The sequence below is a fragment of the Carassius auratus genome, chromosome 2 (assembly GCF_003368295.1).
Source record: "Carassius auratus strain Wakin chromosome 2, ASM336829v1, whole genome shotgun sequence".
NCBI classification, from domain to species: Eukaryota; Metazoa; Chordata; class Actinopteri; order Cypriniformes; family Cyprinidae; genus Carassius; species Carassius auratus.
Window position 1 is genome coordinate 6,544,868 of NC_039244.1, and position 17,783 is coordinate 6,562,650.

Consider the following 17,783-nt stretch of genomic DNA (forward strand, 5'->3'; position numbering starts at 1 on the left):
AAATGTGTTAAGACTGCAGCTCTGCTCTTCCATGCCCAATTTCTCCAGTATGTGTGTGGACTGACAAAACAAAGGAGTTTATTTCCTCCAAATCTCATAATGCACCATCCCCCAGGATGGTTGGCATGCTGCTGCTTCTCCAGATTTACAGCCTGATTTTCACAAGCACTGTTCTCCAGTAACACAAAGACAGAGATCTTACAGCTCAAGACAAGCATACAGTGATTTTCTGAAAAAAAATAATTGAAATAAATTGAAAAGCAATTAAAATGACTCAAGTTGTCATAACATACTGCTATTTAAAAAATAATAATAATATTTTTATAACAAGTTCCCACAGACAACTGAATAAATCAGAACAGTGAAATAGCTTCACTCATCTTCATGTAATAAGGTTACATTTCCCCTGTAGAGAATCTTAATTTCTGGGTGATGCATTAATAATTAATAAAAGCATGTAACAGAATATTCATATGTTGCTGTTAGTTTTAATTCAAAGCAGCTGTAGAGGTCTTATCAGAACACAGCAGAGTCATAGGAGATTGGCTGTTTTTTAAAATTTAGTGAGCTGGATACAAAGACAGCATTTTTTTTTAAGACTAAGAAAATAAAAAACCTCAGCTTCCGACCACTCGAATATGGAAATTAATTTTTATGTAACTTCTGATCACGCTGCAATATTAAATATTAAATCTTCATTTCCAGTGCAAATGTCTACAAATTCTTAAATCAAAATACTTTTTACTTGAGAAGTAACCGTTTCCTTGAAACAGATCAAAACGTGAGTTTGCCAGTGTGCTCAGAAAAAATGAAAGGGAAACATTCTCATACCTCATAGACAGATATTTGTTCTTGTATTAAGTATTAACTCAAATTATGTGTTAAATTTATCGGTTAATTTAGAAAATACATCTTTATTTAAGAGTGTTTAGGTATTTGTACTGAAAATAAATTTTTTTAAAAGTGTCTTTTTTTGGTCATAATAGAATTTCTTTCAGTGTCCTGCCTACACATCAAGCGTTCTACACTTGACACAAATGCACTCACGATGCCCCATAATGTGGTCTATATAGAAAGCCATTAGTTTTTGAAAACCAGCTATTTTCTGAAGCCCAAGGAAAAAAAAGACATCTATGATTCCGGCAGTCACGGCACAGAAAACAGTGATAAGTTTTAAGTAGTATTACAGTTTTTTTCAGTCGCTAACAAGCATTTGTCCAAGCAGTTGTCACATTTTCAAAACTCTAAACACAATTAGCACAGCATCTGTCTATTGTGGCCGTACCATTCACACATTTCATGTCGTTTTCACACAATATGGAGTCATTGAACACATTTCCACAATGCTTACATTTTCTGAACAGACAAGCTATACCTCCCAACAAAATTATGGATCGTTTTTGTAGTATTTACAAATGTTAACACACAACATCCCACAATAGCAAAAACAATGTTCCAAACCTTAGATACAGTATAAAAATCTATGCTTCTGCAATGATATCAGTTCAAAAACAATATAACTTATATAACTGATTTATGCTGTGTAAATTGGGCCAACCACAACTGATTCCAATCTGGCTTAGACTCAATGGCAGGGGTTATTTTTTATACAATAAACTTATACAATAAAAGGAGGACTTTGAAGAGTGATATTTTTGGAAACAGAAACAGAAAAAGACAAACACTGTAATGTATGGACGAGGAAGAGTAAGAGAAAGGGGCCCAGGGAGAAGAGCATGCCCAGTGAGAGGAGCAGGAGCAGTGAGAGATGCAGGAGAAGAGAGAGATGAAGTGAGGGGAGCAGGAGCAGTGAGAGGAGCAGTGAGAGGAGCAGGAGCAGTGAGAGGAGGAAGAGCAGTGAGAGATGCAGGAGCAGTGAGAGATGCAGGAGAAGAGAGAGATGAAGTGAGGGGAGCAGGAGCAGTGAGAGGAGCAGTGAAAGATGCAGTGAGAGGAGCAGGAGCAGTGAGAGGAGCAGTGAAAGATGCAGTGAGAGGAGCAGGAGCAGTGAGAGGAGCAGTGAGAGGAGCAGGAGCAGTGAGAGGAGCAGGAGCAGTGAGAGATGCAGGAGAAGAGAGAGATGAAGTGAGAGGAGCAGGAGCAGTGAGAGGAGCAGTGAGAGGAGCAGGAGCAGTGAGAGGAGCAGGAGCAGTGAGAGATGCAGGAGCAGTGAGAGATGCAGGAGAAGAGAGAGATGAAGTGAGAGGAGCAGGAGCAGTGAGAGGAGCAGTGAGAGGAGCAGGAGCAGTGAGAGGAGCAGTGAGAGGAGCAGGAGCAGTGAGAGGAGCAGGAGCAGTGAGAGGAGCAGTGAAAGATGCAGTGAGAGGAGCAGGAGCAGTGAGAGGAGCAGTGAAAGATGCAGTGAGAGGAGCAGGAGCAGTGAGAGGAGCAGTGAGAGGAGCAGGAGCAGTGAGAGGAGCAGGAGCAGTGAGAGGAGCAGTGAGAGATTGAGAGATGCAGGAGCAGTGAGAGGAGCAGTGAGAGATTGAGAGATGCAGGAGCAGTGAGAGGAGCAGTGAGAGATGCAGTGAGAGGAGCAGGAGCAGGAGCAGTGAGAGGAGCAGTGAGAGATTGTTTTTATTTTACCCCCCTCCCCCCTTTTTACCTGGGCTTTTTTGCTGTTGTTGTTTTTTTGTTCAGAATGCTCTTATGTGTTTCATGGATATTTTGTTCACTGTAAGCAATACTGTCAAACCTTTTCTGTTCTATCATACCGTGTTTCTACTGTACCTCCTGCAGTAAACAGTAAAGGGAAAAAATTGCTTTTTACTGGAATGCTTTTGAATGTAAACATTACTGTACATTTGGACATACGGTTCCTAACCAAGAAATTTAGTGTAAAACAGTGAATTGCATGTTTTGCATGCAAATACCTGTACAACTGAGACTGAAAAGTCTATGCAGTTTTTGTAACGTCAACAATAGCCAGTATTTTGAAACCTGGTGTACTTTGATTGACTGCATGTACCTTTTGAGATGAAAACAAGTGTTATTCTTTGACAGAATAATTTAATTTTGAGTCAGATTTCCAGTGTTTTGGTAAAGTTGGTGTGTGCAGAGAAAGATGTGTTCTATTTTGAAATTAAGATTTAGTATATATTTAACAAAATGTGTTTTTGAGAAGAAAATTATCCATTTGGCCAATTGTGTTTTGTAGGTGTTAGTCTGTGTTAAGAGTTTAGAAAAAGTATCTGAAGTATGGTTAAGCGCTTGTTAGCGATTGAAAAAAACTGTAACACTTTCGTTCTTGTTTTGTCTGTCTCTAAGGGCCGATTCATAGTCAACGCGAGAAACGGGAGCAAGCAACGCGAGCGACGCGCTCCCTTTCATAGTCTAAACAGTTAACGCAAGCGTCACAGGTTATGCGTGTATGAAGTACACCGCTCACGCAATGGGGTAGTAGAGTCGGGTGATATTAGTAGAGTCGGGTCGCGTGATATTCAGATCACAATGGCAACTGAAGAGGAGTGTATTCTGTTGCTGATGAACTATCGTATAAATGTGGATGAATACGTATAAGTTCGCATAATTTTTCCTCTTCGCCCGCCATTGTATTCAAACCTTCTTCTTCTGTAAACACAATATATTGAATTAATGTACAATACTTGCAATGTCGCCCCCACCGACAACGCATAGTATTGCGTGAATCGGCGCGTCGAGTATCAAAAACTAGGACGACACATTTGGCTACGCACCGACGCATAATGGCGGCCGAAGCGTAACGATGTGTAGTCTCGGGGACGCGTATGCGTACAGATGCGTTGACTATGAAACGGCCCTTTAGCACCACAGCACAGAGCTCTGACTACCCCCCCACACACTCATCTTCCCTGAGAGCATGTAGGTGTGTTTCTGTGAAGGCCTGTGCATGTGTGTTATAAAGATTTTAACAGAGGTGCCAGAATGCAGTTATAGGTGATACAGCATTTGTGAGAAGCACATCAGTTGTGCTGCCATGGAGGTGGAATTTGTTCTTACACACACACACACACACACACACACACACACAGTAATGTTACATTAACTGCATTCTCCACACACTCCTAAACTCTCAGTGATGTGGTCGCTATGGCAACCTGGTCTTCTGATGGCCTGTAAACCCACAGCATGCGTCATGGGAAAGAGTGAAGCTCAGAGTGTGTATTTGTGTGTGTGAGCACAAAAAAAAAAAAAAAAAAGAACTGAAGGGTGAACTTGTACTTTGTAATTTGTCTTCATCATTCACTCCTGACACTCTATCATTGTGTCCTCCCTATGCACGATTTCAAAAAGAAACAAGTAAATTCACTGTTCTCCCTAAAACCAGATTGTTGCAGCAAAGCAATGACAATAACAGTCAATCAGAACTTGTTCAATGTTGAAAATAAAAGAGATGAAATAAAAACCAAGAAACCAATATCAGATCAGTGTGATGTATGGTGTGGTAAAAGCGACTCATTGTTACTCTGTGTGTAGGGATGTGGGAGAGTATGTACCTGTAGATGCAGTTGTCGACGCAGCCATATTAATGACATGCCCTGGTTTGTCCACGATAATGTAGGGGTTATTTATGACTGAGGGGCTGGACTTCATGTGCACTGGCGTGGAAGATGATGTCCGGGGAAGAGGAGAGTGACTAGGGGTGGAGATAGGAGAGCCTGGAACACAAAAATTGCATCAGATTTACAGTGTGATCCTCATAAACTTCTCATCATGTATCAGAGCCACACAGACTGCAAATCTGTAATGCTTTACAGAGCAGTTTCGCATCTTCCGTCTTCTTTTCTTGTCTTAACTGTATACAGCAAGCCAGCTGAGCTTGATGTTTGGAGTTTCCTCAAAATGGCAAACTCGAGACTGATTTACTGGCTTTAAGCAATTTTAGAGTTTCATAGAGTATAGCATTTTAATAAGGCATTGGGAAACACAGTCATGTTTATGCAAGGTCATGTCAAACTGCTACAAGTCAAGTATTTTTCTAGATTTGACAAAGTTTACGAGTTTCACAACATCAACTCTTTGAAAGTTCGGCACAAGTAAATAAACAAGATACAACTGGTAGTTTGGTGATTTTGCATGGCAATCAGATGGCCTATGATTATGCCTTGAAAACCTATTGCTTTTCTTACAGTTTTGGCAGTCATATGCTTTTTTGTGGATATATTCATAAATATTCATTCATTTTACCTAAGTGGTGGAACAATTGCTTCACGACCAATTTGAAAGTTAATTTTGCCTGCCACTAGGGGGCAAAACACGACAATCATACATAAATGTCAGAGATAGTGATATGGTGGCATTAAGTGGCTGGATCATGTACAGAATACGACCCAATGTGGACCAGATTTTATAAAGAGGTCTGGCAAGGCAAGACTAGGACAAATCAGACTGAGCTCCTCTTAGATACGCTGTCACTCACCGACAGCACATCTATAATGTATTATAAATGAGTTTCACAACTTTCTGTAAGTCTCCTTTTCTCCAGAAAATCGAAACCTCCAGCAGAAAAAAGGCAAAGCAACATGAAAGAGACTATATATAGAGGATTTTACTGCTTGCATTTCAAGTCTGCTCTTCTCCACCTTCTTTGTGCACCTGTGAGACTCACCAGACACAATCTTGCAGCTCATCGTGATCGGCTGAAATGATTTCCCAGGTGATTCAGCAGGACTGGGCACTTGCCCTTGTGGAATTATCTTACAGCTGGCCGTGATTGGCTGAAAGGCAGACTTTCCGTGGGAACCAAGGGTGATTTTCTCAGTCCTATTTGACTGCGAATTTCGTTCAGAGCATGAAGAACGCACCGACTCACTCTTGACAGTCACACCTGGAACTGAAATAAAAGGGGGATGACAATCAATTTCGTAATCATTAGATCTAATCAATAATTAATTTTATACACATTTAAGTTCATTTAAATACAAGTTACTAGGGCAAGGACTGTATTATGAAGGTCTAGTCTTGGTCTAGTCTAGTCTTGGACTGAACCGGTTTTCAAAACACAGCTTCCACTGTTTATGCAATAAAGTGCAAAAATCCCACTAATCATCTTAATCAAAAGAATCCCATATTAAAGATGCGGTAGGAGACTGCATGATTCTTTTGTGCTACTATGTGGCATCTTGTGAGATGGACAAGCATTTGTGTGTGTTTTGTCTACCTCTATCTGAGCTGGGCTGATCATCATGAATGTGCTGAGAGGGAGAGGAGGGCCGCCGAGAACCTTGGGCAGCTGTGGAGGAGGACGAACCAGACCCGCCCACAAACAGCAGATGAGAAGAAGATGATGGTGACGAAGATGATGAGGGGGCAGAGGGGATGAAGTCATCACCTAGTGAGTTTCTGTGGAGCTCAACATCCACCACCTTTAGGAAATAAGATATTAAGAGAGAAAAATGTAAAGATGAATTAAGATATTGTGGCGAGTGGGGCGGGGCCGAGAGGCGTGGGAACGAGGAGTGAGGCCAGGTGTAGTGATTGGAGATGAGCTACACCTGCGCCCCACCGCCAGTATCGAGTCCCACGTAGGAGATGGAAGGATATAAAACTGGAGCGACTATAGTGAAGGACGAGAGAGGACCAGGCCTGGGACATTATTTTATGTTTTGACTTTTATTTGTGCGCGTCAGTCACCATGAGGGGCTGACGCGCTGTTTTGTTTATTTTTTAATATTAAAGTGATTTTTGATTGTGCGCCGGTTCCCGCCTCCTTCTTCTCGATGTATATGGAGTTTTAATATTGTTACAGATATATTTGACACTTACAATAAACCTTGTCATCACAAAATAATTTTAGAACTATAAAATCCTGCACTTTTCTGCTCCCCAATTTCTGCAACTCCAAAAAAGCCATCTTTTTCAGCATTATGTTTTTTCCTTAGAGTAAAAAATCAGTTACACGGTTGAAGCACTCAATTACGCTGTGGCATCATTCCTTTTTTACTTTGCTACGAGTGAAGAACAATAAATCTTCTTGTGACACTTTCACTCATAACCCTAGTTGTGTGCTTGCTGCCACCTTGAAGACTATGACTTTTTCATCATCATATTCACAACTGAGACTATGACCTCTGATCCTTGCCCATTCAGGTAAATGACGTGCTCTTTCTTTAAGTTGATAACTGACAGACACACAATACATTCTTATTTTCTCAGAGGATTTACAGTCCCTTTAGCCTTTCAACCAAATTTGATTCTATATACAAAAGATTATCCTGAAACTATTTAACAAAACAGGTATTACATACATCCCACAAGACAAAACAATTTCTGAAATTATCCTGTTATAAAGCTTATACACTGGTTCTTAATATAGCATGTTGCCTCCTTGAGCAGTAACGTCTATTCATAGGTTCGTTATTTTTATTTTTAAAATTTTTAATAGTTGTGCTTCTGCAGAGTAATACTAATAAAAGAAAATTAGAATTAAAGTACCAAAGTAGTAGTACTAAATAAACAGAAAACTACATTTTTCGGATCCCTCATCTTAAAATAAAAAATCTAATTATGTAAACTAATAAAAAAAAGTGCATAAAAACTTATGAGCACAGCTGCAGTTTCATATAAAGATTAAGAAGCTCAGTGTGTCTTACCGTTTCAGCTCCCAAAGTCTGTAAACCTGTGTATGTTCTGTCAAGCTGAGGAAGAACAAATAAAAGATAAATAACAGAAACATAAGAGCAGTCAACAGTCTTTGCTGCAGATAATTTAAGAGGTTGATTGGTGGACTGAAATACTTTAATCGGCAAACTATTCTTTTTTCTTGACATCTTGATTAATCTCCCTCTATTTTTTCTTTGTTATTTTAACCTATAACAAAAGTGATTGCTGTGACAACAGACAAAGGAAAAGGAAATGTCAACAGACAGAATGCTTTATAAAAGAGACCATCTTAGACTCAGAGAATCCCACATAAAGGATGGATTTGTACAGGCATATTCTATTATGCACAGTCCGCACATACACAAAATAAATGGAATCCTCTAAGTAAATTTCAAATAAATACTGTTTGAATTTCCCATAAATAAATACAAAGATAAAGAGGGAGAAAAGGGAAGATGAAAAGGGCAATAAAAGGGTTCAAAGAGAATACACATGCAAGCAGTCAGTAAGTCTCTGACCTTTAAGTGGTGAATGATGTCGATACGTTTGTTCCGTTGATCTTTAAAGTGTATCTGCACACGGACAGGAAACTCTCCCCACCCTCGACGTGTCAGGTGAAATGGTGGCTCACTAAACACACACACAGTTTTTAGGAGATTTTCTCTCCCAGCAGGCTGAACTTAACAAATGCACCACATGGCTGCATATAGTCTATAGGCTGCATTATAGGCAAAACATCCTGAGCTAAGTTGCTGTAATTAGATCTGTAATTATTAGTATTATTTGAAAAAAATAAACACTTTTCAGATTTTACTATGTTTTGCTTTGCTGGCCATAAATGCAGAGAATCCATGATTAATCCTAAATACACAAACTAAAAGTCAGGTATAACTAAATGCACTGGGTGGTGCTGTGAAGCGTATTAACAAGTTGATTGTATTTAATCACAGAATGTCGTGGTCTGCCTTACAGAGTTTGGAAAATGATCTTACTAAATGTTCTCACATAATGGAATAAGTTTTGATCAAATGAATCAGTGAAACGGACTTATAATATCACCACCACAATGAGAAATCACATGAAATCCAAACACCATTTGACTGAGGAAAGACAGCTGTTCATCACTGCAGGTAAGCGCAACTGCACCCAGAGTGAGCTGAGAAGAGAGCTTATCTGACAGCGAAATGATTTTGAGACATAACCTTCCTTTAAGTTTAAGAGGGAGAGCTTTGTGTATAGGCCAACCGAGTGGATGTACGTTCTGTAATGTAATTGGCACAGTATGCTTTATTTTTTCCCATTTGCATTGCTTGAACTTGATTGCTTTTTGTTCTTTTAAATAATATTTAGTTTACACAAATGCCTAATCATAAGCTTGTTCAGAAAGGGTTAAAAACTAGATTTTCAAAAAATGGAATCTTTCTCCTTTCTCCATCAAACAAATATTTGAATATGCATGTTGTTTAGCTCAAATATTAAAATAAAATATATATTTTTAAAGTTTAAATTAAAAAGTCATTAATGTGCATTAAGTGTATCAAAAGTTACAAATTAAAGTATTTGAAATAAATGGTGTTCTTTTGAAAATTCTATTTATCAATGAATCCTTAAAAATATATATATCACAGTTTGCACAGAACTATTATGCAGCACAGCTGCAGGTAAACACATACCTGACTTCCACAAGGTCATTGGGCTTGTAGCTGGGGTGCAGGAAAAACCAGACCTTCTTCACAAAATGATCAATACTGGGCTCTTTACGAGAACCTCGAACATACACCATCCATTTATGAGTGGACTGATCATTCTCCTCACGTTTATCAGGGGCAATATACCTGAGAAAGACGAGAAGGAAATTTATAGTATCAATTTATAGTAGCATACACACATTCACTCATGCTGGGGAAGGTTCAGTGTTCATGACCCTGAGACAGAGAGATAAAAGGCAATGCGATCCTCCCAGTAACTGTCAAATTATATTTAAACATGTTAAACATATTGAAACTTTTAATGACACTATTCTTCAAGATTCAGCAGGTAATAACATCATAGAATTTTTGCTATGTATCCACTCAGTAACAGCACAGATAAAAGTTTATTTGCACATGGTGTGAGTTTATTTTCAGCTCAGCATGCATTATATATTTTCAGCTACCTGCCTCAGTAATGTGATGTTTGCACTTCATTTTAAGTTTCTTGGGGGAAAAGCATCTGCTACAAACATAAATCTAGAAAGTCTGGCTGTTTAGAGATACTTTATTCAGATAAAAATCTTGAGATTTTCAGCAAAATGGCCCTTGAGTAAACGGTCTCATAAATTTCTTTAGTATCTCTGCAGGCAGAAGCAATAAGCTTATATCATTGCTCATATACAAACACACAAACTTGTGTCTCTCTCACATGCTCTGAGTGGATTTTATGAGGCAAAGCAGACAAGGACTGTGTGATAATGCAGTATAAATGAAATTATATCACTGCCTAGGGAAAACTAAAGCTTTGCTTTGTGCAATGTGAAAGTTTATTAGGTTTTGAAAAATAATACTGAGATTTTACAGAGAAAGTGATGCATTTGAAAATTAAAACAAACTCAGAGAAATAAATATTGTTTTTCGTAAAACCATCTGTCCAAATAACAAGCTGCTTCCATTCATTCAGAAGCTAATTTTTCCCTCCCCAAAAAACATTTGTTCAATCAAAAATGAAATTGTTTCATTTACTTGCCCACATGTCATTCTTCCTAAAAAGGTAACGATCACGCTTTTCCCATGCAATCTTTACGAATGTAGCTCCTTACTATAGCTGCACTATATTTCAAAGTCTTTCGAAGCCATACAGTAGTTTTTAAAAAAATAAACAAACTTTATTCACTGAAACCTCTGACACTGTATTTTGCCTAGGGCTGGGCTATATGCAAAAAATATCTTAACGATAATCGCCTTTAAAAATATTGCGATATCCGGTAAAACGATTGCAGGAGTCTTGCAGTTGAATCTTTTGAAATCATAATAAATGTACATACAGAAAATGAGAAGAAGAATCGAAAATTTTATTTTATGAAAAGTAATTTAATTGCGGACCTTACGCACCTGATTTCCAAAATTGGAATAGCTTTTCGATTCCCAACCCTCCTACTAAATTATTTCATTCTTCCATGCAAAAAGACCTGTATGGTGACTATGGTGCTATGTAAAATATTTGTGCAACTTTTGCAAGGTTTATCATTTGTCTTTTTTTCCATTAATGTTGACAATCGTCTGTTACCTGACTGTTGACATCGACATCAAGATACTTATGGACATCGTCAATATACGATAATATCGTCATATTGCCCAGCCCTAATTTTGTCTTGGCATGTTTAAGATGGATCTTTCTCTTTTTGTGTTCCAGAAAGTCAGTCATATAGTTTTACAATGATATTAGGGTGACATAAAAATAACAAAACAATGAAGGAATATTAATTTTTTGGTTAATTATCCCTTTGAGCTTGCAGAGCCGAGAAAAAGTCATCCATTTCAAGGGCACACCAGTATTGTTCAGAGGAACACAAACATCATTCAGCTTCCCAGAGGTGCTAAATCAAATCTCTCTAGTGCAATAACAAAGATTTAGGCCAGAATGCCTCTGGTTGTTGGAAAAAAAGCTAATCTACACTACAAACAAATGATTAAATGTTCACTCCAATTCACCCAGGGTTTATACTATCTGCGCAACAGACATTGTGCTAATATAGTAAATTTAAGCAAAGAGACAAGTGTAATGCTTCATACTTCGATACATTGCCCACAACAATGGTTTTCTTCATGTAGAGTCGGGAAGCCTCCTCTCCTGTAGTGTGGTAAGTCACATGCTGCTCCAAGGATGATGGTATGCCAAATGTGTCCTACACATGGGAATGTAATAAAAAAAAACAGTTGTAGGAATGGAGTAGAAGTTCTATAGTATTTTAAAGCCATGCAATCCTTCAGGGGTTTTACATAAGCAATGTTCAATTTAAGGGGTATGTAATATATATATATATATATATATATATATATATATATATATATATATATATATATATTAGAAATTTGTGTAGCAATTTTTAAACATTCCTTGTACTTAAATGCAAGTATATTCTGTTTTCACAGTACCTCAAACTGCTTTATCTAATTTGATTCTTCATTATGCTTTAAAGGGATACTTCACCCAAAAATTAAAATGGCCCCATGATTTACTCACCTTCAAGCCATCCTAGTTGAATTTGCCTTTCTTCTTTCAGACACATAAAATCAGAGTTACATTAAAAATATCCTGGCTCTTCCAAGCTTTATAACGGCAGTGAATGGTGATCGAGATTTAAAACAAAATAAAGTGCATCCATCCATCCATCATTCAAAGGACTCTACACAGCTCCAAGGGGTTAATAAGGGCCTTCTGAAGTGAACTGATGCATGTGTAAGAAAAATATCCATATTTAAAACTTTATTAACCATAATATCTAGTCTCCACTAACTGTCGTACAAGCATTTATGAGAGTGGCGCTCCAGCAGAAGATGTAGGAACATGCAGGCACAAACGAGAGGCGAAAACTAAACACCAGTCACGAATTAGAAGAACAAAATGAGGATTTCGTTATAAGCCAAGAGGAGACTGGTTTTTCTTTAATGCAAACAAACCTTACTGTTCACACGACACAATTTCTCACCGGAGCTTACAATACACCTACATCGCCAAAGTACTTTCTGGGCTTCTAAATCTTGACCACCATTCACTGCCAGTATAAGGCTCGGAAGAGCCAGGACTTTTTTTTTTAAATATAACTCCGATTTTATTCATCTGAAAGAAGAAAGTCATATAAACCTACATGGCTGGAGGGTGAGTAAATCATGGGGTAATTTCTATTGAACTATCCCTTTAAATTTAGAATTACATCACTTGTGTGAAAAGCTGTGTGTTTGTAATGAACAAACCAATTAAGTAGTATTTTATTTAAATTCTTGATTCTGCCAAATCAAGAGTGCTTCTCCAGTGAAAAAATCCATCCTCTTGTTCACTCACATCAAAAATCCACCCACGTTTGTCTAGAACCGGTTTCTACTGTTTTCACTTGTAAACAGTTTTGATTGTGCATATTTCTCTCTTGATTCAGGCAACACACACCTTTTTACTTTACAAGGAATTAATTATTGGACTGGACTGAATATGGATTACTGTGACGTTTTATCAGCTGTTTGAACTCTCAATCTGACTGATGGCTCACATTCACTGCAGAGGATCAATTGGTGAGCAAGTCATGTAATGCTAAAATTCACCAAAATGATCAGATGGAGAAACAAACTCATCTTCAACCTGGACAGCCTAAACATGAGTACATTTTCAGTAAATTTTCATTTTAGATTGAACTATTCCTTTAACCATGGTAAAACTACTGTAACGCAACCTCTTGCAGATTATTTTACTACTAATACAACTTGGGTTTTACAGTACTATAACTACATTTTAAAAACCTATTACCGTATTTTTCGGACTATAAGTAGCACCTGAGTATAAGTCGCATCAGTCCAAAAATACGTCATGATGAGGAAAAAAACATATATAAGTCGCATTTATTTAGAACCAAGAACCAAGAGAAAACATTACCGTGTACAGCCACGAGAGGGCGCTCTATGTTTTCAGTGTAGGCTACAGGAGCACTGAGCAGCATAGAGCGCCTCTCGCGGCTGGAGACGGTAATGTTTTCTATTGGTTCATGTCAAATTAATTTTGATAAATAAGTCGCACCTGACTATTGAGAGTGAGGAGTCACGTGCCGGTTTGGGTTGATTTGGGAGGGGTCTGAGCAGGTTGGCCATGATGGCAGGACACGCTATCGGTTGCCAGGGGCAACGCCTTCAGAACTTCACAGGCGCGACTAAACATTCCAGAGCTCTTTCATTTTTGCGCATTTATTATGTCGTCGGAACAGAGACGATCTACGAATACGAGAAAGGAATGAAGAAAGTAAAGCAATGCAGAAAGATAAGGCGAAAGAAAGGGGACCTTACAGGAACAAGCTCACACCAAGCGCAAAACAGTGGTATTTGGAGAAGCTCTCAGGGATCCAAAATATCAACCCACACAAGCTCCCTGCAGCGGCACAGAAACCTGGACCATTTACCTCCAGGCACACATATGGACATTGTGAATTATATTGCTTACGTTGTAAGTCACCTTGCATTCATGCTGTTAATGGCTTTAATCTAACCAGGACATTTACATTTTACTACCTTAGCCAACCCAGAACTGGTTTGTCCACTTTGCAGCCCCCAACACAAAAACCGTATGTGTCATTTGGCTAAAATCAAATTATACCTAAACATAAACAGCTTTAGCCTACATCAAAACATGTTGGAAACGTTTGTGTACATTGAACATCTCGTTACAATCTAGTGTTTACGAAACAGTGGCAGTTATTTATGTTACCTTGTCATTTTGGTCAAGAAGTGCCTGCTAAATGCAATGTGTAATTATAACAAGCTAAAACGCATGTGAATAAACTTACTTTGGCCAGTACAACGCTGTTTTCATCACCTGGGGGCTTGGATGGACCCAGCCACAGCAGAAAGCCTCGTAACTTTCCAAAGACTTGTGGCTTTTAAACTCCTGAATTGTGTAGTTTGTGTAGAACTTACACCAAAAACTAGATAATTCACAATGTCCATATATGTGCTTGGAGGTAAATTGTCCAGATCTCTGTGCCACTCCGCTGCAGGGAGCTCGTATGGGTCGATATTTTGGATGCCTGAGAGCTTCTCCAAATACCGCTTTTTTGCGCTTGATGTAACCTTAAAAAAAAAACTGTATTCCATTGTTCCTATGTTTTCCATATGTATCGTGAGAGGTACTGGAGCAGTTTTTAACGCAGCAGTAACTTCCAGGCATGGTAAAACAGTGCGGAATTGAAAAAAACTCCTCTACTACCAAGTTAACACATGTAAACAATCCTGTTTCGTCGCCGGTGTCCTGTCAACATGGCGGAGACTAGGATATCGAGGGGAGGGGCTCTGTGCTATGACGACAACTCCTCATTCTCAATAAGTCGCAGAACCAGCCAAACTATGAAAAAAAGTGCGACTTATAGTGCGGAAAATACGGTAAATGTTTTGACATTGTGTGGGCCAATACCTTTCCTGTGTTCCTGCCGGGTCGTTGTTCACGTGGAGCGCCATCCTCTCTCCCACTGTCCGTCTCCCTCTCCCCAGCTTCCCCATGTTGGCTGAGGGATTCGGTCTCAGACTGGGCCTGTGATGGCGTCTCTGAATTCTGGTTCAGTGGAGACGAGGAGCGGGAGGAGGGATCGTAGAAGCGTTTTATGGCAGGATGGTTCAGCACAGATGGGTCACTCTTAGAGGCCTGGAAGCAAATGAAGTCAGTAATCAACTGTTTGGGCTTAGAGTCAGAAGACAATTTATAAAGCAGAAACAAAATTGGATGTTTGTTCATGCAGAGTGAGCAAAACCAAAAGTTTGTTGTGTTTTTACATATTTTAGGTGCAGTTTTTGCCCACTTTTTAGCAACCTTGGTTCCAGAAGTTTTTTTTTCCATTTATTCAAATCCCATAGAGATATTTTAAAAATGTATGAACCAAACCAACCAGCTACAATGTGAATTTCAACATTACAAACTTATATTTGAAGCAAAAATACAAATGTACAAGATTGTGTACTTAATGACTTTAATTAGAGAAAAAACTACTACACTGCCATGAAGCATCAAACTACAAATGAAGGAGTAATATAAAATTATAACTTTTGAATTAATAGTTCATATATATACATTTTATTTTAATATTATGCATACAAATATTCAAGTAGTTTGAGAGCATGAAAATCCTCAGTGCATCATGGGAGTGGGCAGACGATAGAGTGAAAAAAAATGACAGCGTTAAAGTGATACAAAGTTCTTTTATCGTGATTTGGTGAATTTTTTTTTTTTTTTTTTTGGCATAACCTTGGTATTAACAACCTCATAGATCACAACAGGCTTGTCTTTAATGATTAATAAATTATCACTTAAAAACAATTCCACTATAAAAAAAATGAATGGGATTTTTACTTCTGAAACTCGACTGTCTGACTCTATAGATAAAATGTATCAGTGCATCTAATCTCTATAGATTACCTCAGGGACTTTAGGTTGGCCAGCATTGGCATAGTAGTTTGCGACAATGCACGCTCTGAGCTTGTCCATCATTCTCCTGGCCTCATTCAGCCTCTGAAGATAAAAAAAGAAAGAAAAAAAATAGATAAAAGTTCAGATTAGTTAAATTATGTAGTGTATTACAGCTTTAACATTTTACGTTGTCTCAAGTATGTTTTAAGCAAGATATGTTGACTTGCACTTGAAGCACCATAATTAAAGCACTTTTGGACTAACAAAACCTTAAATAAAGTGAGTACCGAGCTCGATTACCTGCCCGATGACCTCAATCTCATGCTCTTTATTCTTCATCTCAAGAGAAAACTGATCCTTGATGATTGCTTCAATCTTCTGCACAGCAGCTTCACGGGCTGATAAAAAAATAAAATAAAATCGGAGCATATTTAAAAAAAACAACTTGTGCGATAATATACATCACTGTTAGGAACCTAATCTTACCATTCTGCTCCACCACTTTACTCCTCTTGTTCCCCTGCACTTGAGTGATGTCCTCATAGTCAGGATCTTTGTCCTCTATTTTCCTTTTCACCCCAGACATGATCACTCATTGGCTGGACTGAAGACACAGTACACAACATAACACATAAACGACAACGAATGTATACAGGCACACAAAGGCTGTCTCAAAACTTAGTTAGCTAATTACTTGATTTCTTAAAATGTCTAAAAGCGCCTCCTAGGTAGTCAGCTTGCAAGATTTTGAGTCTCAGCCCTAGTATATGAGCATTCAAGTGTCATTATATTTAATTTACAAACTGCTATTAGTAGTTGCAGAGGTTTCAAAACAAATAAAAACAGAAAGAAGACGCTGCTAATCTGACATACATACAGACCACGCTAAACAAAACAATAGCTTTTTAAGCAGTTATGGTAAAACTCTAAGCATACCGCTTTTCCAAACTGCGCAAAATGTGACGTAAACAAGCACAAAAGTTGTCGGTGTGTTTATTTACACGTTAAACGTACGCTGAATTTGCTGGTAAGACGTTTAAAGGTGAGGTGTTTAGCCGTTAGCTTGGGTTGATCTCGCGCACATGAAAGTCTCGCGCGGACACACGAACTCGTGCAGAGCGCGTTCCCGCTCAGGAAAGAGCGCAGAGAGCGCGCGGCCTACATTAGCTAGATAGGGAGGTTTCAAGTTGGGATCCAGAGACCCCCAGTGGGTCCGTGGAAATATTTAGATGAAAACAGTAAATAAGCAATACAATAAATTAACGAATAAATAAATCTAACATTACTTTAATGAATAGGAAACAAATGTAATGATGTACATTATATATATGTAATGATGTAAATTATATATATGTAAATTATGTATACATTCGTTGTCGTTTATGTGTTATGCTGTGTACTTATGTGTTATGTTGTGTAAAAGCTAATCTTATATTGTTTACCCAATATATATATATATATATATATATTGGGTAAACAATATAAGATTAGCTTTTAAATGGAGGTCTGTAACATCTAAAAGATTGAAAAGCAGAGAACTAAAATATTATATTAAAATATTATATATTATATATTTCAAATGATCTCTTTTAAAACTGCCTACCTTCACTGCCTATCTTTCCCTAGACATCACTCATTCATCAGGATCTGCCAAGGGCAAATAAATAATGTCCTATTTACATGTAGTCCCAATAGTTTATTTCTTAAAATTATAGTCTGCAAGAAGACATATTAAAAAACTAACAACAAAAAGCCACAGAAAAATTACACAAACTTTAACTAAAATGAAAATAAAGAAAAAAAATAAATGCAAATAATTACTACATTTTGTAATAGTATGTCAATATTCAGTATATCAAAATAACGCTGTTGTGTTCCATGATAAAAAAGGGGAACATTTTATTTTAAGGTGTCCTTGTTACACATTACATGTAATTTCTATTATAATAACAATTAATTATGCACAATTACATGAGTGACGTGAGTGAGTGAGTGACGTGACATTCAGCCAAGTATGGTGACACATACTCAGAATTTGTGCTCTGCATTTAACCCATCCGAAGTGCATACAC

At 37.9% G+C, this 17,783-nt stretch overlaps 1 protein-coding gene across 3 annotated transcripts in view; it reads right to left on the reverse strand.

The window, feature by feature from the left end:
- Positions 1-16,836, reverse strand: part of LOC113114284 (YEATS domain-containing protein 2-like) — a 35,298-nt gene extending 18,462 nt beyond the window's left edge. The window contains exons 1-12 of one of the 3 annotated variants that reach the window (XM_026281177.1): positions 16,726-16,836; positions 16,198-16,315; positions 16,012-16,109; positions 15,721-15,813; positions 14,725-14,952; positions 11,349-11,461; positions 9,255-9,416; positions 8,100-8,211; positions 7,572-7,616; positions 6,140-6,344; positions 5,588-5,812; positions 4,476-4,637 (exon numbers count right to left, since the gene is read on the reverse strand). In XM_026281177.1, coding sequence (XP_026136962.1) covers positions 4,476-4,637; positions 5,588-5,812; positions 6,140-6,344; positions 7,572-7,616; positions 8,100-8,211; positions 9,255-9,416; positions 11,349-11,461; positions 14,725-14,952; positions 15,721-15,813; positions 16,012-16,109; positions 16,198-16,297 — 1,543 coding nt within the window. In that variant the 5' untranslated portion in view covers positions 16,298-16,315; positions 16,726-16,836. Of the gene's footprint in view, positions 1-4,475; positions 4,638-5,587; positions 5,813-6,139; positions 6,345-7,571; positions 7,617-8,099; positions 8,212-9,254; positions 9,417-11,348; positions 11,462-14,724; positions 14,953-15,720; positions 15,814-16,011; positions 16,110-16,197; positions 16,316-16,647 lie in introns of those variants that run through there. The other 2 variants (XM_026281183.1, XM_026281190.1) reach the window with 2 other exon arrangements.
- Positions 16,837-17,783: the final 947 nt, after the last annotated feature.